The sequence below is a fragment of the Pantherophis guttatus genome, chromosome 4, assembly GCF_059756535.1.
Source record: "Pantherophis guttatus breed Tessera chromosome 4, ASM5975653v1, whole genome shotgun sequence".
Lineage (NCBI taxonomy): Eukaryota > Metazoa > Chordata > Lepidosauria > Squamata > Colubridae > Pantherophis > Pantherophis guttatus.
Window position 1 is genome coordinate 16,827,530 of NC_142066.1, and position 23,832 is coordinate 16,851,361.

Genomic DNA, 23,832 nt, shown 5'->3' on the forward strand with positions numbered 1-23,832 from the left:
GTACCATAGAACTAAAGGATTGTTGTGTCTTCTTTTAAAATAAATGTGTGTGTGTGTGTGTCTCTGTGTAGGAGAGAGACAGAGAGAATGATGTGGGGTAGGCATACTATTCATACACCAATTATTGAGTTAAAAACAATGTGAAGAATTGCATGTCCTTAATAAGATGTTATTGTCCATATATGATTAGGGATAGAAAGAGAAGAAATAAGGATACAGAAATACAGAATTGCTAAACAATCTCATACTTTTAATTTATATAATAGAACTACTTCAGGAGCTACATGGATTATGTCTAATTACACTGGTTGCAATTCAAGCTGGATGTCACCCTTCAAGCTAAGCAAGGCACAGGATATGGTAACTATGGACCAGGTATGAAAAGATATTCTGAATGTTTTTCTTATGCCCTGCCTTCCTTTCACTGAGGAATATTTTAACAGTGAAGCTCATAGGATGCAGGATTTAAATCAATTCATTTTTGTATTCATGCATATTTTATCTTGCTCTTGATTAGCTATTGCTTACTATTCTAATTAGGTCTCCAAATGATTATCTAACATTAAAAAAAGATTAATGGAACATTCTAGGTTCTGAAATGAACTTCTCAGAATTATTGCTTTGTATGTCCTGTTGATGTGGTGATGGACGGAAAAAGACAGAACCTCAAATTGGGCAAAAGAATCCCTACATGCTAAAAGCAACCAATAAGGTTTCATTCAAGGGATATGGTGTTAAAATCAGTTTCATTTTTTCATTAGTTGCTCCTTCTTATTCAGATTAGGTCTCAGAACAATGATATAGCATTTGGGGCAAAATATGCACCCCAGTAATCCAGCTGCTGAAGCCAAAATGGAGAAGATCTCAACAGCCACCATGTATTTCCCCTTGGTACTCAAATAGGTAGGAACAAATGACACCCAGACACTGCAAAAGACCAACATGCTGAAGGTGATAAATTTGGCTTCATTAAAGGTGTCAGGCAAATTTCTGGCTAGGAAGGCCACAGTGAAACTGACAGCAGTCAAGAACCCCAGAAAGCCAAGCACTGTATAAAACATGGTGGTTGAACCTTCATTGCATTGTAGAACAATTTCTTCAGCCATGGAGTGCATGTCAGAATCTGGAAAGGGAGGAGAAATTGTGAGCCACACCACACAAATGCAGAATTGTGTCAGGGAGCAAGATAGGACAATAGTGATAGCCAGCCTTTTCCCCACCCATTTTCTCATTTTGGATCCGGGTTTGGTGGCCATGAAAGCAAGGACCACTATGATCGTTTTCCCCAATATACAAGAAAGAGCTACAGAGAAGATGACCCCAAAAGCAGTTTGTCGCAAGAGACATTTCACTTGAGTAGGTTGCCCAATGAAGAGCAAACTGCAAAGGAAAGAGAGCAGGAGAGCAGCAAGAAGGCTGTAAGTGAGGTTCCTATTATTGGCTTTCACAATAGGTGTGTCCTGATACTTAGTGAATATCCTGAGCACTGCAGCTGAGATGAACGAAAAGGAGACTGCAATCACTGCCAAAGAAATCCCCAAAGGTTCTTGATAAGTTAAATAAATTATACTTTTTTGAAGGCAACTATCCTTATCCTTGTTTGGATGTTGATCCTCTGGACAAGGGAAACAGTCATCCAAGTCTGAAAAAGAAACCATTCATAGAAACATTATCTCATCATTTCATTTTCAGTATATTCCAATTTTGCAGCCATCTGTAGACTTAATGAGATCTCAGTTTGATTACTGGAATGACTTTTATATGGTGTTGCCTTTGAAGACCATTTCAAAAGCATAACTGGTTTGCATTGGACATGCACTTAACTCACCTAGTTCTATTACTCTGCATGAGCTATACTGGTTCCTAATTGTTTACTCTATGCAATTCAATTTTCTGATTATCACCACTAAATCCCTGGATATCACCTGGCCAAATTATAGTCTAGACCACCTTTCTTCAATGGCATTTGTCTTTTTCAATAAGTCTGACAAGTAGGCATGTTCCAGCTCTTTTGTGTTAAATGTTGCATTAGGGGAGTTCAGAGTTGTATCTGGTCGGTAGTGTCCACTTTTTTCCAATATTTTTCCATGAATTATGTGAGTTCTCTACCCTTTTATCCTGGCAGCAGGTTAGGAAAATTTTATTGTTCCCCTAAAGCATTAGGCTAGAATGGGAGTTCACCCAGGAGCCTGATTTCTCTGTTACCTGGTGACTTGTGTTTCTAAAGATTTTGGTAAGCCACCGAGGTTTACTATATGAGATAGGCACCCATATACATTCCAGAATCAATCAATCAATCAATCAATCAATCAATCAATCAATCAATCAATCAATCAATTATTTGGGTGGAAAAGAATGTAAAAATTAGTATAAACCATTGACAAATTACCAAAGCAATATTACCTTTATTTCCATTCTAATATATTATAAAAATTTTACAGGACTATTGGTACCAAAGATGAAGTTAACGTTTAATAAAATAATGGAAGGGGAAAATATTCCAAGTTCCTGGAAGGAATCTTTGATAATACTGACAGCGAAACCAGATAAAGTTCATAGAAACCCAGCATCATATAGAGCCGTGATGGCGAACCTATTACACACATGCCATAGGTGGCATGCGGAGCCATATCTGTGGACATGCGAGGATTGCATTAGATCAACTCCAGCGCACATGTGCACAGCCACCGCCTAATTTTTGGCCTTACGGGCCATCAGAAGTTGGGAAATAGGCTGTTTTCGGCCTCCGGGGGTGGTGGGGAAGGCCATTTTTGCCCCCACCCCCAGGCTCCTTGAAAGCCTCTGGAGCCTGGGGAGCACGAAAAATGGGCCTTCCAGTCCCACCGGAAGTTGGGAAATGGGTCGTTTACAGCCTCTAGAGGGCCTCCAGGGGGTGGGGAAGGCTGTTTTTGCTCTCCCCATGCTCCTAGAAAGCCTCTGGAGCCTGGAGAAGACAAAAAACAGGCCTTCAGTTCCCACAAGAAGTCGGAAAATGGACTATTTTCTGCCTCTGGAGGGCCTCCAGGGTTGGGGAAGGCATTTTCACCCTCTCCAGGCTCAAGGAAAGCCAGACTCAAAGAAAGCCAGGCTCAAAGAAAGCCAGGCTCTGGAGCCTGGGGAGGGTGTAAAATCAGCCTATTGGGCCCACCATGCCATCGCGTGCCAAAAGCGGGGGGGTGCATGGGGAGTTGCACACGCATGCACGGGAGGGCGGGCACATTGAATCATGGGTATATGCATGCATGCGTGTGACACCTCTGCGCTCCCCCCGCTTTTGGCACGCAACGGCAAAAAGGTTAGCCATCACTGATATAGAGCAATATCCCTTATTAATCAGGATGCTAAGATTGTTACAGCAATATTGGCAAATAGATTGAATATATTTATATTCAAATTTTTAAATATAAAATTATATTTAAGATGACCAGTCTGGATTTTTAAGAGGCTGACAAATGTCAGATGTAGAAGGAAGGGTATTAAATAAAGGTTAGTATATAAAGAATAAAAAATTGAAGGCAGGTTTATTTCCATTAGATGTATTTAAGGCCTTCGATTGTGTGGAATGGCCTACATTGAAGATATTAATAGAGAAGTTAGGTTTTGGAAAAAATATTAGAAAAGTGATAAATCAACTATATTCAGAGAATAAAGCGAGAATAGTTATAAATGATGGTGTTACAGAGAGAATAACCTTACGCCGGGAAATGAGACAGGATTGCCCTTTATCCCCAGTTTTATTTGCATTATTGATGGAGGTTTTGGCAAATGCAATTAGGGAACATTCATTGATTGAAGGAATTGGTGTACATAAGAAAACTAAAATAAGTTTATTTGCAGATGATACATTTTTGTATTTAGAGCTATATGTATTATGTTTCTATTATTTGTATTCAAAATTTAAGAAAATATTATTAAAAAAATAAAATGTTTCAATATGATGTCAAGCTCAATATTTTCAATCACCATAATATTTATTAAAAATATTTATTTATTAAAATAAACGCCCATTTATATTTATTACAATTGATACATTTAATATAATCTTTTCCTTACCCAATTGATCAGCTATTTTCCCTTCTGGACATAGTTTACAGTCATAGCAGCAGGAAAATTTTTCTTCCACTTTTATCTTGCTATGGCCAAGAAGACATTCTTTGTTACAGATGGAAAGAGGTAATGCCTGCTTGTTAATAAAACCAAAATTCACAGAAAGAATTTATTTTTGGCGGATTGTTCTTTTCATCACTTACACATATGCTAACTCTTCATATGTAATCCAAACATTGGTGTTGCAATTTCCAGTTTTATTCCTGGTGTAAATTCACTGCTGAATGTTCAACTGTTTCTTATTTCATACCTATTACATTAATCGATTGATCATTCCCAATAATTAGATAGAACAGAACAGAACAGAATATCACAGTTGGAAGGGATCTTGGAGGTCTTCTAGTCCAACCCCCTGCTTAGGTAGGAAACCCTACACAACTTCAGACAAATGGTTATCTAATCTCTTCTTAAAAACTTCCAGTGTTGGAGCATTAACAACTTCAGGAAAAGGGGAAAATGAGTCATTACCTGGTTAAATATGAGAGGCCAAATGGCTTCCTTGTCAGAAATGGTGAGGAACTTTTCTGAGGGAGCCTTGGGGTCGATCTTTCCAATTTGGATTTTCAGAAAGGACTTGTTTGGAAATGTGACCCAATTTAAAATATCAAGCCCAGTTTCTAATTCACCATTGGGGCCAAAAGAAATCTGTTCTCCAACACTGTTGTTAAAGGAAACTTGTTGCAAAAAATGGTGGAGCTAGAGAAAGACGACAAAAAAGAGGAAAGAAACAGGAAAGTTATCGGAACTCTTTGAAGGGGATGGGAAAATTTCAATTTGTTTCTTTCAATTTGGCCTAGGCTTAAAGGAAAGTAAGCTGTTCTATTTTGCCTCGGTCAAACTATTTCAAACTAGTAAAAAAAAAATATTTTTATCAAATACATTTTTAACTCTCAGCTGAAAAACTGTGAGATGAGAATTCTAACAGAAAATCAAGAAAGGGATAGATCTGAGAAATCACTTTGCTTTGATAGAGCATTTCAGAAATGGGGAATTCAGTGTTCTGCCATATAAAAGGCAAGATAGAGAATGACATGGTGACCTAGTGGTGAAGACCCCTGCATCCCATTTAGAAGGTTAAGAGTTCAATCCTAGACAGTGAAAACTGTTTCTCCATGAGGGCCTAAAGAGAAAATAGCTGCTGTGAACAATGTGTGGTGTCAGGAAGGGCATCCGGCCAGTAAACACTCAGGTCCATTCAGTCGCCCCAGACTACCCTGAATTAAGGGATTACAGGGTCATGAAAAGAGACTTAATGCAGGCAAGGTAGAATTCTCTGAGACAATTTATTTATTTATTTATTTTTAAATTTATATACCGCCCTTCTCCCTGAGGACTCAGGGCGGTGTACAGCCAGAATTAAAAAACATGAAATACAAATATTAAAAACAATTAATATATATATAAATTTGGCCCAAAATTAAAAATACAAACCAATTAAAACATTTAAAATTTCTTCTTAAACCAGCCCGGCTTGCTGGAAAAAATGGGTTTTAAGGGCACGGCGGAAGGCACTAAGGTCTTGGATTCTCCTTATCTCTGGGGGCAACTGATTCCAGAGGGTAGGTGCCCCCACAGAGAAGGCCCTAACCCTGGGGGTCACCAGCCTACATTGATTGGCTGATGGCACCCTGAGGAGGCCATCTCTGTGGGAGCGCACGGGACGATGGGAGATCGTCGGTGGCAGCAGGCGGTCTCGAAGATAGCTAGGCCCGATGCCATGGAGCACTTTAAAGGTGATAACCAACACCTTGAAGCGCACCCGGAAGACCACTGGGAGCCAGCGCAGCTCGCGCAGGAGCGAAGTTACATGGGAGCGCCATGCTGCTCCCATCACTACCCGCGCTGCTGCATTCTGGACCAGTTGGATCCTCCGGGTGCTCTTCAAGGGGAGCCCCATGTAGAGAGCGTTGCAGTAATCAAGGCGAGAGGTGACGAGGGCATGAGTGACTGTGCACAGGGAATCCCGATCAAGAAAGGGCCGCAACTGGCGAATCAGGCGAACCTGACAAAAAGTCCCCCTAGTTACAGCTGTCAGATGTTCCTCCAAGGACAGCTGCATATCCAGGAGGACTCCCAAATTGCGAGCCCTTTCTGTGGGGGCCAAAGACTCGCCCCCAATAGTCAGTGATGGAGTCAACTGACTATATCGGGATGCCGGGAGCCACAGCCACTCAGTCTTGGAAGGGTTGAGCTTGAGCCTGTTCCTCCCCATCCAGATCCGCACAGCCTCCAGGCACTGGGACATCACTTCAAGGGCATCATTGGGGTGGCCTGGGGTGGAGATGTACAGCTAGGTGTCATCAGTGTACTGGTGGTATCTCACCCCAAAGCCACGGATGATCTCGCCCAGTGGCTTTACATAAATGTTGAACAGAAGGGGCAAGAGGACCGATCCCTGAGGCACTCCACAGATGAGAGGCCTCGAGTTCGACCTCTGCCCCCCTGCCAACACAAACTGCGACCGGTCGGAGAGAAAGGAGGAGAACCACTGCAACACGGTGCCTCCCACCCCCAACTCTTCCAGCCGGTGCAGCATGATACCATGGTTGATGGTATCAAAAGCCGCTGAGAGATCTAACAGGACCAGAACAGAGGAGCAGCCCCTGTCCCGAGCCCTCCAGAGATCATCAACCAACACGACCAATGCCATTTCCGTGCTGTGCCCAGACCTGAAACCCGACTGGAACGGATCTAGATAAGATGTTTCCTCCAGGAATTGTGGGAACTGTTGTGCGACCACACTCTCAACAACCTTCGCCATGAAGCGAAGGTTGGAGACAGGATGATAGTTGGCCAATATTGCCGGATCCAGGGATGGCTTCTTGAGGAGAGGCCTCACCACCGCCTCTTTCAAGGCAGCGGGGAAGTGGCCCTCACTCAGCGAAGCATTGATAACACCCTGGAACCAGCCTCATGTAACCTCCCAGGAAGCCAGTACCAACCAGGAGGGACACGGGTCCAGTAAACATGTGGCTGCATTAAGTCTCCCCAAAATCCTGTCCACATCATCGGGAGTCACAGCGTCAAACTCCTCCCAGATAACATTCTCAAGACTATTCCTCGTCACTCTGCCCTGATCTACCCAGTCAGAGTCCAAATCCCCCCGGATCTGAGCGATTTTGTCATACAGGTATCCGCTCTGCCTTCCAAGGGATCCTCCCACACTCCCGGATGGAGCAGGGAGCAGATCACCCTAAACAGGGCGGCCGGACGATTCCCTGATGACGCAATAGAGGCGGAAAAGTAATTAAACTTTGCCATCTTTATCGCCACTAGGTAGGCCTTAATATGCGACCTTACCAGTGTTCGATCAGATTCAGCGAGACTGGCCCTCCAACCGCTCTCCAGGCATCTTTTCCAGCGCTTCATTTCCCTCAGCTCCTCAGTGAACCAAGGAGCTACACGGGATCGGCATCGGGTCAGAGGCCGCAAAGGTACGACTCGGTCAAGGCCCCACCAGCCGCCCGATCCCAGGCAGCTACCAGGTCCTCGGCCGAGTCATGTGCTAGAACCTCAGGAAATGGCCCAAGCTCCATCTGGAACCTCTCAGGATCCATCAGGCACCTGGGGCGGATCCATCTAATTGGATCCGCCTCCCTGCGGCGGGGGGCAGTGGTTCGAACATCCAGGTGAAGGAGTGAGTGGTCTGTCCATGATAAGGGTTCCATGTCTATATCCCGAATAACAAGACCACTCAACCACTGGCCAGAGGCAAAATTCAGGTCCAGAGTGTGACCTCCCCTGTGAGTAGGGCCATGAACTAACTGGGTCAGGTCCATAGCCATCATGGAAGCCATGAACTCCCGAGCCACCTCAGACATTTCACCAGCAGATGGCAAGTTGAAATCACCCATGACTAAAAGCCTGGGTGTATCTACTGCCACCATGGCTATCACATCGAGTAGCTCAGGTAGGGCTGTTGCCACGCAGCAGGGAGCCAGGTACGTAAGCAACAAGCCCATCTGAACCCCATGACCCCATTCTAGGTCAAGATGTCTTTTACTTCCATCCAGGGGTAATGCCAGGTGTTATTTTTGAAAAAAAAAAAATTGAAATATTCTTCATGCCATTCATTGACAACTTTGTTATTCACTGGAAGTAGCACTAAGTATAGTTGCCTTTTGAATACGTACATTTAACACGTTTGAATCTTAGTAATTCAAAAATTAAGCTGGTGAGGAGTAATAATGCTATTCAGTAGTAAAGCAGTTTTCATTTTCTACATGTAAAATTGTCAAATATAATGGATTGAATAACATCCTATACATACCATTTTAGACATAAAATAAAGTTCATATGTTACAAATTCTTGTGTCTTTATCTAAGCCTTAGATTTATATTTTATTTTTTCATTTTCTTTCATATGAAAATATCAACTACTTCTATATAGCTTTCAAAGCTATCTATAAAGAATTATAACTATTAAAACAACAGAACGCAACAAAACAACACAAAACACAAAACCAGTCTCCTAGTCTGGTACTTGGTGATTTCCCCAAATTTTGTATTAGCCAACATTACTTGCCAGGGTGATTGGAGGAAGAGCTTCCATCTCCTCTCATTCATTTTTTGTCCCCCTTTGAGTTTGGCAGAGCGCATGGCCTTCAGAGCATGTGCCACAGCATAGACTGCATTATAGACACTGTAACTATGTGCATTCATATTGGTCTCAAAGACAGAATTAGGAAGAATCTCCAGCTTCTCTTTTCCAGTGCAGAGCCTTTCAACATTCTCATCTCTAATAGCACTGGAGAAGGAGCATTCAAATGCATCTTTCCAGAAATCCCTAATAAGCCCATCGTCTTTTTCCAAGTTTGGGTTTCTCTTCTGCATAAATTGTTGAAATCCGGTCAGCTGCTTTGAGTGAATTGCAAAAGAAAATGCACCATGGAGAAAATCAATGGGCAATGGTCTTTGCATTAGAATGGATGTGAATTCCATCTGGGCTGACATGATCCAAACTTTGGCCTTTCTCTCCTTTGGAATATTATCATAACTGAAAAAATTGAACATTATTCTCAAAATCACCATGCCTGCATTTTCAGCACTTAAGATAACTGCAATGACTGTACTTTCCATGATCACTTTGAATATTTTATCTGCATTTTCCATCCACTCAGCAGCTGCATTACCATATATCATCTGGGGAAGACATTCTATAAAGTGAAAGCAGATTCCTCTCTCTGAAAACATGGAAAGTCTCTTCTGAATGAATCTTTCTCTTTCTTCCTCAATCAGAAAAACTAACCCAACCCAGGTCCATTCAAAATGCAACAATAAGTGAAGTATTGCTTTAAATTGATGGGTTTCATTTGGGAACATCCATTTGACAAACATTGCTGTTTCAGTATTTACCAATGGAGCTGATCCATATGAGATCTAAAGGGAGAAAGTCAGAAGAATATAGAAATAAAGGATATCTACCAAAATAAGATTTAATAATAAAGAAAAACAGTGCATATGTGTTTATTTAATCCAATCTTTTGTGGGATACAAAAATAGGGTGCTTAAAAATTAATTTTACATGACATCTGCAATGTTGCTCATCAAGCAAAAAGGGACAGTCCTTTCAAGATGTTCTTATTCATGGTTTTGCTCAAATTTTCATTTCAGTGACCCATGTTCTGAATATAATAAATAGCTGGTGTCCTTTCATATTGATCCATTTTTTGTCTCACCTGGGGCACTTTGTAGTTGTATAGAGTGATTGCCATGTTGAGACAGGTGCTTATATGGGGTCCTCCAATGAAAGCTACTGTGTTGGTCTGGTCATTGCATTTGTAGTTGGGTATAAATTTATCCTTTGTAGATAGAAACTCCATTGCTAAATGATAAGTTGTACTTTTCACAAGATAGTCAGTAGCAATATGGAAACCAAGGCTAACATTGGGTAAAATCCCAGAATGTTCATTGATCTCCTTTACAGCAAATTCCAGAGCCAAAGTGTGCTGGTAATTATGAGTGATGAACCTTCAGCGAGAGTTAGAAACTGTCAATGTATTTCTGTTTTAGAATTGGACAGGTGTTTTAATTTATACATATGTATTCATAAAGATATTCATTAGTGCTCATTCTTTGTTCTAAACACTTGCAATTTGGTCACTAACAAATAGCCCTAGATTGTATCAACTAGGAAACACTGATTTAGTTTTGGTTACTTAACATTTAGTCAGATCATATTTGAAATACTGTGTTTAGTTCTGGAGACCTTATTTTTAAAAAAATGTATCGATAAATTGAGCGAGTCTAGAGATATGCAACAAAAATTGTACAAGAGCAGAGAGACAAAACATATCAGGAAATATTAGAGGAAATGAATATATTAATCCTAGAGGGCAGAAGGAAAGGAGGCACATGACTGAAACCTTTAAATGAATTAGAGAGTGTGAATAAGGTTCTAGAAGGCAGTATTCTCAATATTAATTACAACATAAGAACATGGGGGCATAATCTCACAGTGACAGAAGGGAAGTTCAGAACTAATTTTATTATTTCACAGAAAAAGTAGTGGAACTATAATCAACTTCCAGAGGAGCTAGTGGTTCAGAGTGAAAACTTGCTGAGGAGAAATATATGACACCAGACAAAAAATTCTGCCATCAGTTTCCTATGTCTCAATCTGATTTCAGCATTATCTCTGTCTTATCCGCATTTTCTGAGATAATTAAGCCAGTTTTCTTTTCACACCATAGATGTATAATAGCCTAAAATATGCACTAGAGGGTTTCTATTTTATATCTTGGTGAAATGAAAGGCAAAAAAGCTCAAGATTAACCAAAGAGCATCTGTAATATTTGAATTAATCAAACCTTTTAATTTCAACAAGGGACTTTGTTGAATGAAGGAAGTTTCCTGAAGAGAATGAAATTCATTTACTTTATGATTAAAACTAATAATATTCATCTCAATTTCAACATCAGTATTAGGGTAGGTCTAGAATTAAAAAAGGACTAAATACAGTCACTGGAACAGGTCATAACAAGTGACTAGCAACCAATACCTTTAAGCCTAAACGTGAAAGAAAATGCATCTTTTAAGTAGCAATGTTGGGGAAGAGGAGGTGCATGGAGGAGAAGTAGTAGGATACTCACATGTACTGATCAAGGACTTCAGAAGAAGGAAGGCTTTGAAAAGTGATCTCATTTGTAAAGAAGAACACCTGAAAAATAATAGCAGCAACAGTTAAGTCTCCAGATTGATAATATTTATGAACAATTGGAGAAGGACTACTAAAGTTGCAGGTGTAGGGCAGAGAAATGCTCATCGTAGTTGGTGGGGGGGAAGTAAAACTAATGTTCTGAATATAACAAATTCTTTGTAATATGTAGTCATTGTAGACATGAAACAGTAACTCCTATGTTACCATTCAACTAACTCATTAACCGTATCTAAAGTTAAGATAATGAATTTTATCTAAAGTTAACAGAATAACAGAGCTGGAAGGGACTTTGGAGATCTTCTAATGAAATATCCCAGACGAAAAACAAATCCTTTTTCTCCCTACATGCATGTCTTCATTTCTAAGCAGATATTAATAGAATGCAATGTCTTAATCCAAGCTCATCATTTTTACAGTGTTTGCTGGAATTCCCTTAAGATTTGGAGATTAGTACTAATTACTAATCAGTACCATTCTTTGCAATGATGCTTTGAGAAATATCGGAAAGAAATGTGTTTATCATATCTCATTAGACACTGCTGCACTGCTATGAGCATTTGGAAGACATGAAATAAAAATGGGGAAATGATAATTCATGTGCACAGAAGAAAACAAAATAGAACTATGGAAAAGAAAAGAATGGAAATAATTCTGTTGGGGCCATTTTTCTCAATAATTTTGTTATTAACACTTTGCTGACTACAACACTTTGATTTTGAAAAACAATCTTTAATTGTTCTGGTTTTAAAGCTTCATTTTATTGATGAAATTGTACACCACCCAGAAGTACCTCTCTGAAGGAGATGGGAAGTAAAGAAGTGTGAAATGAATGAATGAATGAATGAATGAATGAATGAATGAATGAATGAATAAATAAATAAATAAATAAATAAATAAATAAATAAATAAATAAATAAAGGATCTACCTTGAAAAGGAGTACTCTAACAATTATTCAGGCTCTAGAAAGACATCATACTGGAATGTAAAAGGTGTAGTCCATCAGATATGAGGCTCTGGGATGGGAAATGAGCTTTCATGGTGGATTTACGGCTTCCCAAAGAGCAGATGAGCATATTCTGAGTGCTCCTCCTTGTATCTCTTTTTCTCAAGATCCTGTAGCAATCAGGAACATTTTTGAGACCATCCAAATATCAAAGTAACTTTTGGGAGTTTTCTTTTTCTCTTCTCTTCTCTTCTCTTCTCTTCTCTTCTCTTTTCTTCTCTTCTCTTCTCTTCTCTTCTCTTCTCTTTCTTCCCTTCTCTTCTCTCTTCTTTGTTTTTCTTTCTTTTTTTATTAAAAAATTATAAATTTTATTAAAACACAAATTTGACATTTACACAACATACGACTTATAAATAGCTTATCCTTTTTAAGCATTGTTTCATAGTGGTTTTCCATCTGATATTTTATACTCTTCCCCTTTTTCTTAGTCTAATACTCCTTCTTTTTCCCCTCCTTCTCTTTTTCTTCTCTTCTCTTTTTTTCTCCTCCTCTTTCCCCCTATAAAGATCTATATATTTTGATTATATCTTTACATTTACATTTCTACATTCTTATTATATACATATAAAATAATAATAATTATTATATACATAATTGCTCCACTCAATACATATAATATATATATATAGTATTTCTGTTCTTTTCTTCTTGTATTTATTTTTCTTTATTAATAGTGTTAAGCCAGGGGTGAAATCTAAAAATTTTCGCTACCGGTTCTGTGGGCAGGGCTTAATTAGTGGGCAGGGCTTGGTGGTAAGGTGACTGGGTGGGCGTGGCTTGGTGGTCAGGTGGGCATGGCCAAGTCAATGTCACTTCTTTGCCCTCTTTTTTTTAAAATTTTTTTTTATTTATAAGTACAAACTAAACAAAACAATGAAACATACAAAACATAAAAACATATAAACACCAATTTCAGTACGTGTCCAGTTTATTGCAACTGTAACATACATTTCTCTTTGTATTTTGACTCTTTCTTATTTGGTCATTCCCTTTTATCTATCTACTATAGATCTTTATTGACCTATATCTGTTTTTTGTTTCCATCATACTATGTTTGGTCATTTTATTTACTTCCTATTGCTTTATCTCTTTCCTATCTTTCAACCAACTATACCACTTTTCCCATATCAGGTAATAGTCATGTTCTTCCCTGTTTTGTAGTTCCTTTGTGAGTCTATCTAATTCCGCACATTCCACGGTTTTATTGATTACTTTATCTAGTGTTGGTATATCACTACTCTTCCAGTGTTGCGCGTATAGTATTCGTGCTGCTGTTATCATATGTATAATTAAATATGTTATTTCTTTTTCATAGTGTCCGTTCACTATGCCTAGTAGGAAGGTTTCTGGTCTTAGTTCTATCCTTTGGTGTGTTATTTCCTCTATTTGTGTTTTGATTCTTTGCCAATATTGTTTCGCCATTGGGCAGGTCCACCACATGTGATAATTGGTGCCTTTGTGGTGGTTCCATTTCCAACAAGTTGATGGCGTGCCAGGGAACATTCTTGCCAATCTGGCTGGTGGCAAAGTGCAACCTATAAAACATTTTATAGAGATTTTCTTTATAGGGTACAGACATTGTCAATTTATAATTTATTTTCCATAGTTTTTCCCATTTGTCTAATTGAATACTATAACCGAATTTTTTTGCCCAAATTATCATATTTTCTTTCACTACTCTTCTTCTAATTTATATCCTCGTAAGTAATTGTAAATTTTTCTCTTCTCTTCTCTTTCTTCCCTTCGCTTCTCTCTTCTTTGTTTTTCTTTCTTTTTTTTATTAAAAAATTATAAATTTTATTAAAACACAAATTTGACATTTACACAACATATGACATATAAGTAGCTTATCCTTTTTAAGCATTGTTTCATAGTGGTTTTCCATCTGATATTTTATACTTCTTCCCCTTTTTCTTAGTCCAATACTCCTTCTTTCCCCCCCCTTCTCTTTTTCTTCTCTTCTCTTTTTTTCTCCCCCTCTTTCCCCCTATAAAGATCTATATATTTTGATTATATCTTTACATTTACATTTCTACATTCTTATTATATACATATAAAATAATAATAATTATATACATAATTGCACCACGGGTGAAATCTAAACATTTTCGCTACCGGTTCTGTGGGCAGGGCTTAATTAGTGGGCAGGGCTTGGTGGTAAGGTGACTGGGTGGGCATGGCTTGGTGGTCAGGTGGGCGTGGCCAAGTCAATGTCACTTCTTTGCCCTCTTTTAACCTACAAAACACAACACAACACAACTGGCTCACGCACAATGTAAAAGCAGCTGTGCTAGACCCAAAATGGCCCCTGCAACAAGCAGGAACCTCACACAGCCACAAAAAGCCCAAAAAAACAAATTTCACACTTTACACACACACAAAACAACACAACTGGCTCACCCACAATGTAAAAGCAGCTGTGCTAGACCCAAAATGGCTCCTGCAACAAGCAGGAACCTCACACAGCCACAAAAAGTCCAAAAAAACAACTTTCATACTTTACACACACAAAATTCCACATACAGCTTTGTGAGATTTTGTGTGTTTGTATAGTTAGAGTGAAACACTACAGAAACACACTAAATCTCAGAAAGCTGCATAAAATAAAATATTATTTTATTTTAATTTATTTTTATTTTTATATAAAAGCAGCTAAATTTAAAACTTTCTAAACTTTAAATGGCTAGGTCTCAAAAAAGAACAACTAAAAAAAACCCCATTAACTATTTTTTTTAAAGCTCCCAAAGGGGGAAAAATCTTACCCAACAGAACAGAGGTCTCCAACCTTAGCAACTTTAAGACTTGTGGACGTCAACTCCCAGAATTCCTCAGCCAGCAAAGCAGGCAGATAGAGCTGCTCATCGATGAGCTTGATTGCAGGCAGGGAGATTCAGTTGCTTGCTGATGCAATGGATTGCAATGGATTGCAGGAAGCAAGCAAAGCAAGGCAGGCATTGCGACCAGCAGCTAAGGTAAGCAAGCTGGGGGCTGGGGGGGAGGGGGGAGGGATTTTTGCTACCGATTCTCCAAACTGCCTGCCGCCATCACTACCTATTCGCTCGAGCCGTTCCAAACCGGGAGCATTTCACCCCTGTGTTAAGCCAATTATACCATTTATTCCATATTCTGTAATAGTCTGTCACTTCTTTTTCTTTAATTTCTTTTGTTAATCCGTCCATCTCAGCACATTCTAAGATCTTATCTATTAGTTCTTCTTCAGTTGGGATTTTTTCCTGTTTCCAATTTTTTGCATATGTTATTCGTGCTGCTGTTAAGATATGTAGTATCAAATATTTTATTTCTTTGGGGTATGGTTTTGTAAAGTTTCCTAACAGGAATGTTTCTGGTTTCTTTTCTATTTGTTGTTTTGTTATTTGTTCTATCCATTTCTTAAAGTTTGACCAATTTTTTTTTTGCTGCCGGGCACGTCCATAGATGGTAATAAGTTCCTTGCGATTTCTTACATTTCCAACATGTTGCACTATTGTTCGGGTGTATTTTTGCCAGCCTTGTGGTTGACAGATGCCATCTGTAGAATATCTTCAACTGATTTTCCTTGTATGCCACCGCTAGTGTTAATTTTGTATTCACTTGCCATAATGTTTCCCACTTCTCCAAGTCTATTGTGTACTTAAAATTTTGTGCCCATTTGATCATTGTATCCTTCACTGTTTCCTCCTCCATTTTATATCGTAATAAAAATTTATAAGTTTTGCTAATTAGCTTCTCTTCTGATTCTAATATAATTTTATCTAGTTCTTGTTTCTCTCTATGGATTTCGTATGCTTTTATATGTTCCTTGTGTTTAGATTGGATTTGTGTGTAAGTCCACCAGTCGATTTCTCTATTTAGGTCTATTTCCAACTGTTGTTTTGATTTCAATTTTCCTTGTTGTTCAATTAAATCTTTGTATCTAATTACTTTTTTAAGTTCTGTTAGATTTGGATGTCTTACTGCTTCTAGTGGCGAAAGCCAGATTGGTATATTTTCATGTAACGCTGTTTTATTAATTTTTAACCAAATTTGCAATAGCGCATTCCTTATTGTGTGTCTTTTGAAATAGGTATGTGTTTGTGTCTCTCATTCCAGAGGAATGAATGCCAACCCACTTGTATTTCATGTCCTTCAATTGTTAATATTCTATTATTTTTTAATTCCATCCATTCTTTTACCCAGGATAACACAGCCGCTTGGTAGTAAATTTCCCATTCAGGGAGTGCTGTTCCTCCTCTATCTTTTGTATCTTGTGGTAGTTTAAGTTTAATTCGTGGACGCTTCCCCTGCCATATAAATTTGGATGTTATTTTATTCAGCGTTTCAAAAAAGTTTTTTTTCTAATTTTATTGGTATGACTTGAAATAGAAATAAGAGTTTTGGTAAAATATTCATTTTAATGGTGAAAATTCTTCCCATTAGTGATATCTGTAAGTTTCTCCAATTATCTAAATCTTTCTTTATCTGTATTATTAATTTATCGTAATTGTTTTCTTTTATTGATGAACTTCTTGCTGATAGCCAAATCCCTAGGTATTTTATTTTCTTAGTTGTTTGAATTTGTATAGTATTCTCCAATTCTTTTTCTTGTTTCTTTGTGAGTTTTTTGTTATTAATTTCGATTTATTTTTATTTATTTTTAATCCTGCCACTTCTCCAAATTCTTCTATTTTCTTAAACAGTTTTGGTGCTGATTCTAGTGGTTCCTCTACTATAAACACAAGGTCATCAGCGAAGGCCTGAACCTTGTATTCTTCTCTCCTTATCCTTAACCCTTTAATTTCTTGGTCTTCCCTAACCCTTTTTAAAAGGATCTCCAATGTTAAGATATACAATAGTGGAGAAAGTGGGCATCCTTGCCTAACCCCTTTTGTTATGTCGAATTGATCTGTAGTATCATCATTCATAATTGTTCTTGCTGTTTATTTGTATAAATTTCTCCTATGATTTTTTCAAATTTTCAATTGCATAATTTTTAATTGCCCCATTAGAAATTTCCAATTTACATTATCAAATGCTTTTTGGGCATCAAGGAAAACCAGTGAAGCTTGTTTATCCAGATGTGATTCGTAATATTCTAATGTGTTTATTATTATTCTCATATTATTCTTGATTTGATGGGCTGGCAGAAATCCATTTTGGTCTGAGTCTATATGATTATTTAATACTTTTTAAATTCTTTCCGCTATAATTACTGCAAATATTTTGTAATCTGTGTTCAGCAAGGAGATTGGTCTGTAGTTTTGAATTAACTGGTGGTCCATATCTTCTTTGGGTACGATAGTAATTATTGCCTCTGTCCAAGTTGTCGGAATTTTTGTCTTCTTCAAAGCCTCATTATTTTATTAATTCAACTTGTTATAGCTATATTATATAGCTCTAACATGGTTTCTCCCACTATTTCCTGTACGGTTTTATATAATTCCACCCGTAGCCCATCTGGCCCCGGTGGTTTTTTTTTTTTTTTTTTTTTGGTTTTTTTTTACTTTTTCAGTGCCAATTCCAATTCCAGTTTAGTTATTGGTCTATTTAATATTTCACAGAGACCTTTGTTTTTCTTTCTAATTGTTTGATTGGTTTTCAGTATAGAGCCTGGGACTCACATCATTACAAGAGAGAAGGGATAACCACAAGTCTCTTTCACTTTATGAAAATATGGACATTGTTTCTCCTATGGTACACAGCTGCCCCAGAGTTTAGCTAGTCTTGCTAATCCTGGACTCAGTTTATCCCAAAATTCATAGCTCAAGATAATACTTCCCAAGTACTTGAAGCTCTTACATTTTTCATAAAGAAACTAAAGAATGTTTGCTGACTACTCATTTGAAAGAGGGAAGTAAAGCTGCAGTGATGGTATTAGTCAAAGAGTTAAGATGTATTTAGGCTTTCCAAAAAGAGCAAGTACCTAATCTAATCTAATCTAATCTAATCTAAATCTTCTATCACCATTTAGCCAATTTCTATGTCTCAACTAGCTACATGGAGCATGGTGGCTCATACGGTTAAGGTACTAGTTTGACAATCAGGACGATCACATTCAAGATCAGGATTCTACCGCTTGTTCACATGGGCTCCCATCACTCGCTCCAGCTCCTGCTGACACAGCAGTTTGAAAGCAGGTGACGTGAATAGATACATGAGTAACATTTCAGTGGGCAATTTATTAAAGACATTAAAGAAGCCTCCAACTGAGTGTCCCCCAGACAATGGTGATATCACCAACCAGGTTTGCAGTATTTGCAGAGTACCATAGGACTAAAGGATTGTTGTGTCTTCTTTGAAATAAATGTGTGTGTGTGTCTGTGTGTAGGAGAGAGACAGAGATAGAATGATGTGGGGTAAGCATACTATTCATACACCAACTATTGAGTTTAAAACTATGTGAAGAATTGCATGTCCTTAATAAGATGTCATTGTCCATATAGGATTAGGGCTAGAAAGAGAAGAAATAAGGATATGGAAATACAGAATTGCTAAACAATTGTTGTGGCTCTGTCCTCCGAGCCTATCTTATCGGAGGAAGAAGGCTCCGAACATGAAGGAGAGGAGACGGCCAGGCCTCCCTCTCCAGGACCCTCCTCTCTGGCAATGCCTCAGGTGTCTCCCAAAGAAGAAGAGATTGGCCAGGAGCCAGGTGTTTCCGAGCCGTCAGATAGTGACGAAGAAACATTGTGGTTGGACCCACGCCAGCATCGGAGAGACAAGCATGCGCAGCAGAAAATGAGGCGTGCCAGAGATTAAGCTGAGTCACTGGACCACACCCCACAGGCTATAAAAGGGAGTGTGGTAGCCATTCAGACTCTGTGACGGACAAACCTAAATCTCTGGCGAGTCACTTTGCACCTTTGGACACAACGCCTATTTGCTGTGGATTTAATTACAAACTGGACTATTCAAACTGTGTGTATTTTTGTCTGTGTTATCGGAGTAAAAGTTCTTGGCAGGCAGCTACGGAGTTGCTGCCAAGTTCCTTATCATTGACGTTGAGTTTTTGAAAAGTTTATTTAACCCTCGGCTGGCTGGTTGGGTGCATGTGTGGGACGGGGACAGAACAGCTACGGAGTTGCTGCCAAGTTCCTTATCACTGACAATAAGTGTTTGAAGAGTTTATTTAACCCTCGGCTGGCTGGTTGGCTGCGTGTGTGGGATGGGGACAGAACAACAATCTCATATTTTTAATTTATATAATAGAACTACTTCAGGAGCTACATGGATTATGTCTAATTGCACTGGTTGCAATTCAAGTTGCTGGATCTCACCCTTCAAGCTAAACAGGGCACAGAATATGGTAACTATAGACTAGGTATGAATTAGAAAGATCTTTCAGGAGGGAGATTAGTCGAATACGGAGTCAGTGCACACTAGAATAGGCCAAGGATTGAGTTTAAAAAAACTGAGGTTCCAGAGCACATAGATCACCCACACTAAAGAATGAATCTGAGGTTGGTGCAAATTTGCTGACAAGGTGCAGCTAATGGCAACTAGGGGGCAGGGCTCATTTAAGATGTCAACACCATTCTTTTTCAGGACAGAGTACAATCTGTCAGCTTGGCTCTACAAATTTCACAAAGTGTCCTGAGGCTGGGGGCTGTATGTGTTCAAGATCTTGATTGGCTGACTTCTCTTGTACCTTGTCTGGCTGATAAGAGATGGATTCTGACATTATGTTCAAATAAGTTCTTCAGTTTCTCGAGAGAAGCAGAGAAGATGATGAAATATACAATCATATTATTGCTTTCTGTCAGGCTTTCAAAGTTGGCAGGGTGAAAAATAGGAATCCCTTGCATTTGTGGAATGACCTTTATTTTTAGTGAAGTAAATGTGAAAAAAACCTTGAAAATCTCTGAAAACTATTCTAAAGTTTAACTTATTCCTAACTTGTTCTTAAATAGCTATTGCCTACTATTCTGATTAGGGCTCAGAATCATTATATAACATTAAAAAAAATTCTAGCTTCTAAAGTGAACAACTCAGAATTATTGTTTTGTATGTCCTATTGATGTAGTGATGGACAGAAAAAGGCAGAACCTCAAATTGGGCAAAAAAATCCCTATACGCTAACAGCAATCAATAAGGATCATTCAAGGGATATGGTGTTAAAATCAGTTTCATTTTTTCATTAGTTGCTCCTTCTTATTCAGATTAGGTCTCAGAACAATGATATAGCATTTGGGGGAAAATATGCACCCCAGTAATCCAGCTGCTGAAGCCAAAATGGAGAAGATCTCCACAGCCACCATGTATTCTCTCTTGGTACTCAAATAGGTGGGAACAAATGACACCCAGACACTGCAAAAGACCAGCATGCTGAAGGTGATAAATTTGGCTTCATTAAAGGTGTCAGGCAAATTCCTGGCTTAGAAGGCCACAGTGAAACTGACAGCAGTTAAGAACCCCAGAAAGCCAAGCACTGTATAAGACATAGTGGTTGAACCTTCATTATATTGTAGAACAATTTCTTCAGCCATGGAGTGCTCCGCTACCTACCTGCCTGAGCTGGTCTGAACCGGGAGCATTTCACCCCTGGATGAGGCTGAGGAAGAACATGGACCAGTCCTGGAGGGTGGGGAAGGGCCAGATGAGGGCTCTGCATCGGAGGCAGAGATGGGGCCAGGGCTATCGGGGAGTGATGTGCAGACTTTGGAGCCTCCAGAGGCTGACAGTAGAGAGACAGAGGAACAGGAGGAGCCTGTTCCTAATGCACGTATGAGAAGAGCTGCTATAAGGCAGGAGAAGCAGGACAACTCGGGAGTAGGGCCAAGAGATGATTGGCCCCTCCCATAAGGCTTAAAAGACCAGAAATGGCTCTTGGCCTCTTTGCCAGAAAACAACCATTGAGAGAATTGCTTCTTGCGTAGCTATTTCTGTTCCTGAACTGTTGCCAGAAAAGCCTTTGGCAGTTTGCCTAATTATCCCAAGATCAGAGATAAACTAAAGACTGGTGTTTTGAGGACTTTGCTTTCATTTAATTTAGTATACGCTGATAATGAGTTAATTCTCAGCTGTTTTAATAAAATCTGTTTGTTTTTTGGAACTGTTTTGCATTTAATATTCACTATGTGGGCCTGGGTCACAACACTTACTCTTTGCAATTCAATTTTCTGGTTATCACCATTAAATGCCTGGATGTCACTGGACCAAATGATAGGTAATATCACCTTTCTTCAATGGTATCTGTCTTTCTCAATAAGTCTGGTAGGTAGGCATGCTCCAGATCTTGTCTGAAATATTGCTGTCAGGGAGTTTAGAGTTCAATCTGGTCTATGGTGTTCAGCCTGTTCCAATACTCTTCCATTTGAATTGTTTGGGTCCCCTACCCTTTCATCCTTGTAGCAGGCTAGGACACCCTTGTTGTTCACTTAAAGTATTATAGTAGAATGGCGATTGACTCAGGAGCCTGATTTGTCTGGTACCTGGTGGCAAGGTTTTTTGTTTAAATTATTATTCGTGTTTCTAAATATTGTGGAAAGCCACATAGGTTATGTATAGGCAACCATATACATTACAGAATCAATCAATCAATCATTCAGATAGAATAGGAAGTAAAAAGAAGTAAAAACTATGGAAAAAATTACCAATGCAAAATTATGAAGTATGAAAATAATTCAAATATTTCATTGCTTCACATTAATACGATGTGAAGCTCAAGATTTTCAATTACCATAATATTTATTAAAAATATTCATTTATTAAAAATAAACCCCATTTATATTTATTATATCATTGATACATTTAATATAGTCCTTTGCTTACCTAATTGACCAGCTATGTTCCCTTCTGGACATATTTTGCAGTCATAGCAACAGGATAATTTTCCTTCCACTTTCATCTTGCTATGGCCGAGAGGACACTCTTTGTTACAGATGGAAAGAGGTAATGCCTACTCATAAATAAAACCAGAATTCCACAGAAAGAATTTATTTTTGGCAGATTGCTCTTTTCATCAATTCTACATATGCAAACTCTTCCTGTATAATCCAAACATTGGTGTTGTATTTTCCAGGGGTAAATTCACGACTGAATCTTCAACTGCTTCAACACATATTACATTAATCGATTCATCATTCCTAATAATTATATTCTAAAGATCAATTTGGGGCATGGTGGAAAACCATTAGCTCTGTATCCCTCTGAGTATGCCCTTCTTGAGCACCCTTTGTATGTGTGCGTATGTTGTGGTGTCAAATCAAATGAAATATCGATATTATGGTCTTTGAACAGGCTTGATTTTTAAAAAGGGAGTGCTGTGAAATGGATAGTTTAACATAGCAAAATTATGAGACCATGAAAAGGGGAAAATGAGACATACCTGGTTAAATATAAGAGGCCAAACAGCTTCCTTGGCAGAAATGGTAAGTAGCTTGTCTGAGGGAGCCAGGCGGTCAATCTTTCCAATTTGGACTTTTAGAAAGGACTTGTTTGGAAATGTGACCCAATTGAAAATATCAAATCCAGTTTCTAATTCCCCATTGGGGCCAAAAGAAACCTGTTCTCCAGCGCTGTTGTTAAAGGAGACCTGTTGCAAGAAACAGTGGAGCTAAAGGAAGAAGAAAAAAAGAGGGGGAAAACAACCGCAGGAAATTTATCAGGAATCTTTGAAGGAGATGTGAAAATTTCAATTTGATTCTTTCAATTTGGCCTAAATAAACTTGAGATTTTCTTCATGCGATTCATTGACAAATTTGCTATTCACTTGCTATTCCCATTTTCACGATATTTCTTATTATTTTATTAGTATTATAACTCCCATTGAATCTTAATGTCTAAGGAGATTCTTGCTCATCCAAGCATTGTTTGTCCCTATGGGTTTTTTTTTTTTAAAAAAAATAAGGCAACTGGACTTACTTTGTTTTTCCTTGAAGATGTTTTCCTTCTCATCGAAGAAGCTTCTTCAGTTCTGAATTGAAGCAAAACACTTTCAAGAAAAATAAAGAAAGTTCAGTTGCCTTTTGAAAAAGCACCTTTGGGACTTTTGAATCTTAATAACTCCAAAATTCAGCTGGTGAGGAATAATAATGCTATTCAGTAGGAAAGTAGTTTTCAAGATTCTACATTGCAAATGGTCAAATATAATGGATTGAATATGATACTCTACATGCCATTTTAGACATAAAATAAAGTTGGTATGTTACATATTTCTAATGGTCTTTAAGCATTAGAATTATATTTATTTTTTATTTTCTTTCATATGAACGTTTCAAGTGCATCCATATAGTTTTCAAAACTATCTGTAAAGCATTATAATAGTTAAAACGAAGCAAAAACCCAAAACCTATTCTTATTCATTTTCCCCAAATTTTTCATTACACAACATTACTTGCCAAGGTGATCAGAGGAAGAGCTTCCATCTCCTCTTATCCATTTTTTGACCCCCTTTGAGTTTGGAAAAGCGCATGGCCTTCAGAGCATGTGCTGCAGCATTGACTGCATTGTAGACACTGTAACTATGTGCACTCATGGTAGTCTCAAAGACAGAATTAGGAAGAGTCTCCAGCTTCTCTTCTCCAGTGCAGATCCTTTCAGCATTCTCATCTCTAATATCCCTGAAGAATGAGCATTCAAATGCAT

The 23,832-nt window shown here is 38.5% G+C and overlaps 1 protein-coding gene across 1 annotated transcript in view; it reads right to left on the reverse strand.

The window, feature by feature from the left end:
* Positions 1-229: 229 nt before the first annotated feature.
* The window catches only part of LOC148113783 (vomeronasal type-2 receptor 26-like), a 28,235-nt gene continuing 4,632 nt past the window's right edge, over positions 230-23,832 (reverse strand). The window contains exons 3-9 of the mRNA XM_087893384.1: positions 22,574-22,801; positions 12,316-12,380; positions 9,786-10,077; positions 8,629-9,486; positions 4,576-4,803; positions 4,054-4,180; positions 230-1,642 (exon numbers count right to left, since the gene is read on the reverse strand). Of these exons, the coding sequence (XP_087749510.1) occupies positions 747-1,642; positions 4,054-4,180; positions 4,576-4,803; positions 8,629-9,486; positions 9,786-10,077; positions 12,316-12,380; positions 22,574-22,801 (2,694 nt within the window). The 3' untranslated portion in view covers positions 230-746. The remainder of the gene's footprint in view (positions 1,643-4,053; positions 4,181-4,575; positions 4,804-8,628; positions 9,487-9,785; positions 10,078-12,315; positions 12,381-22,573; positions 22,802-23,832) is intronic.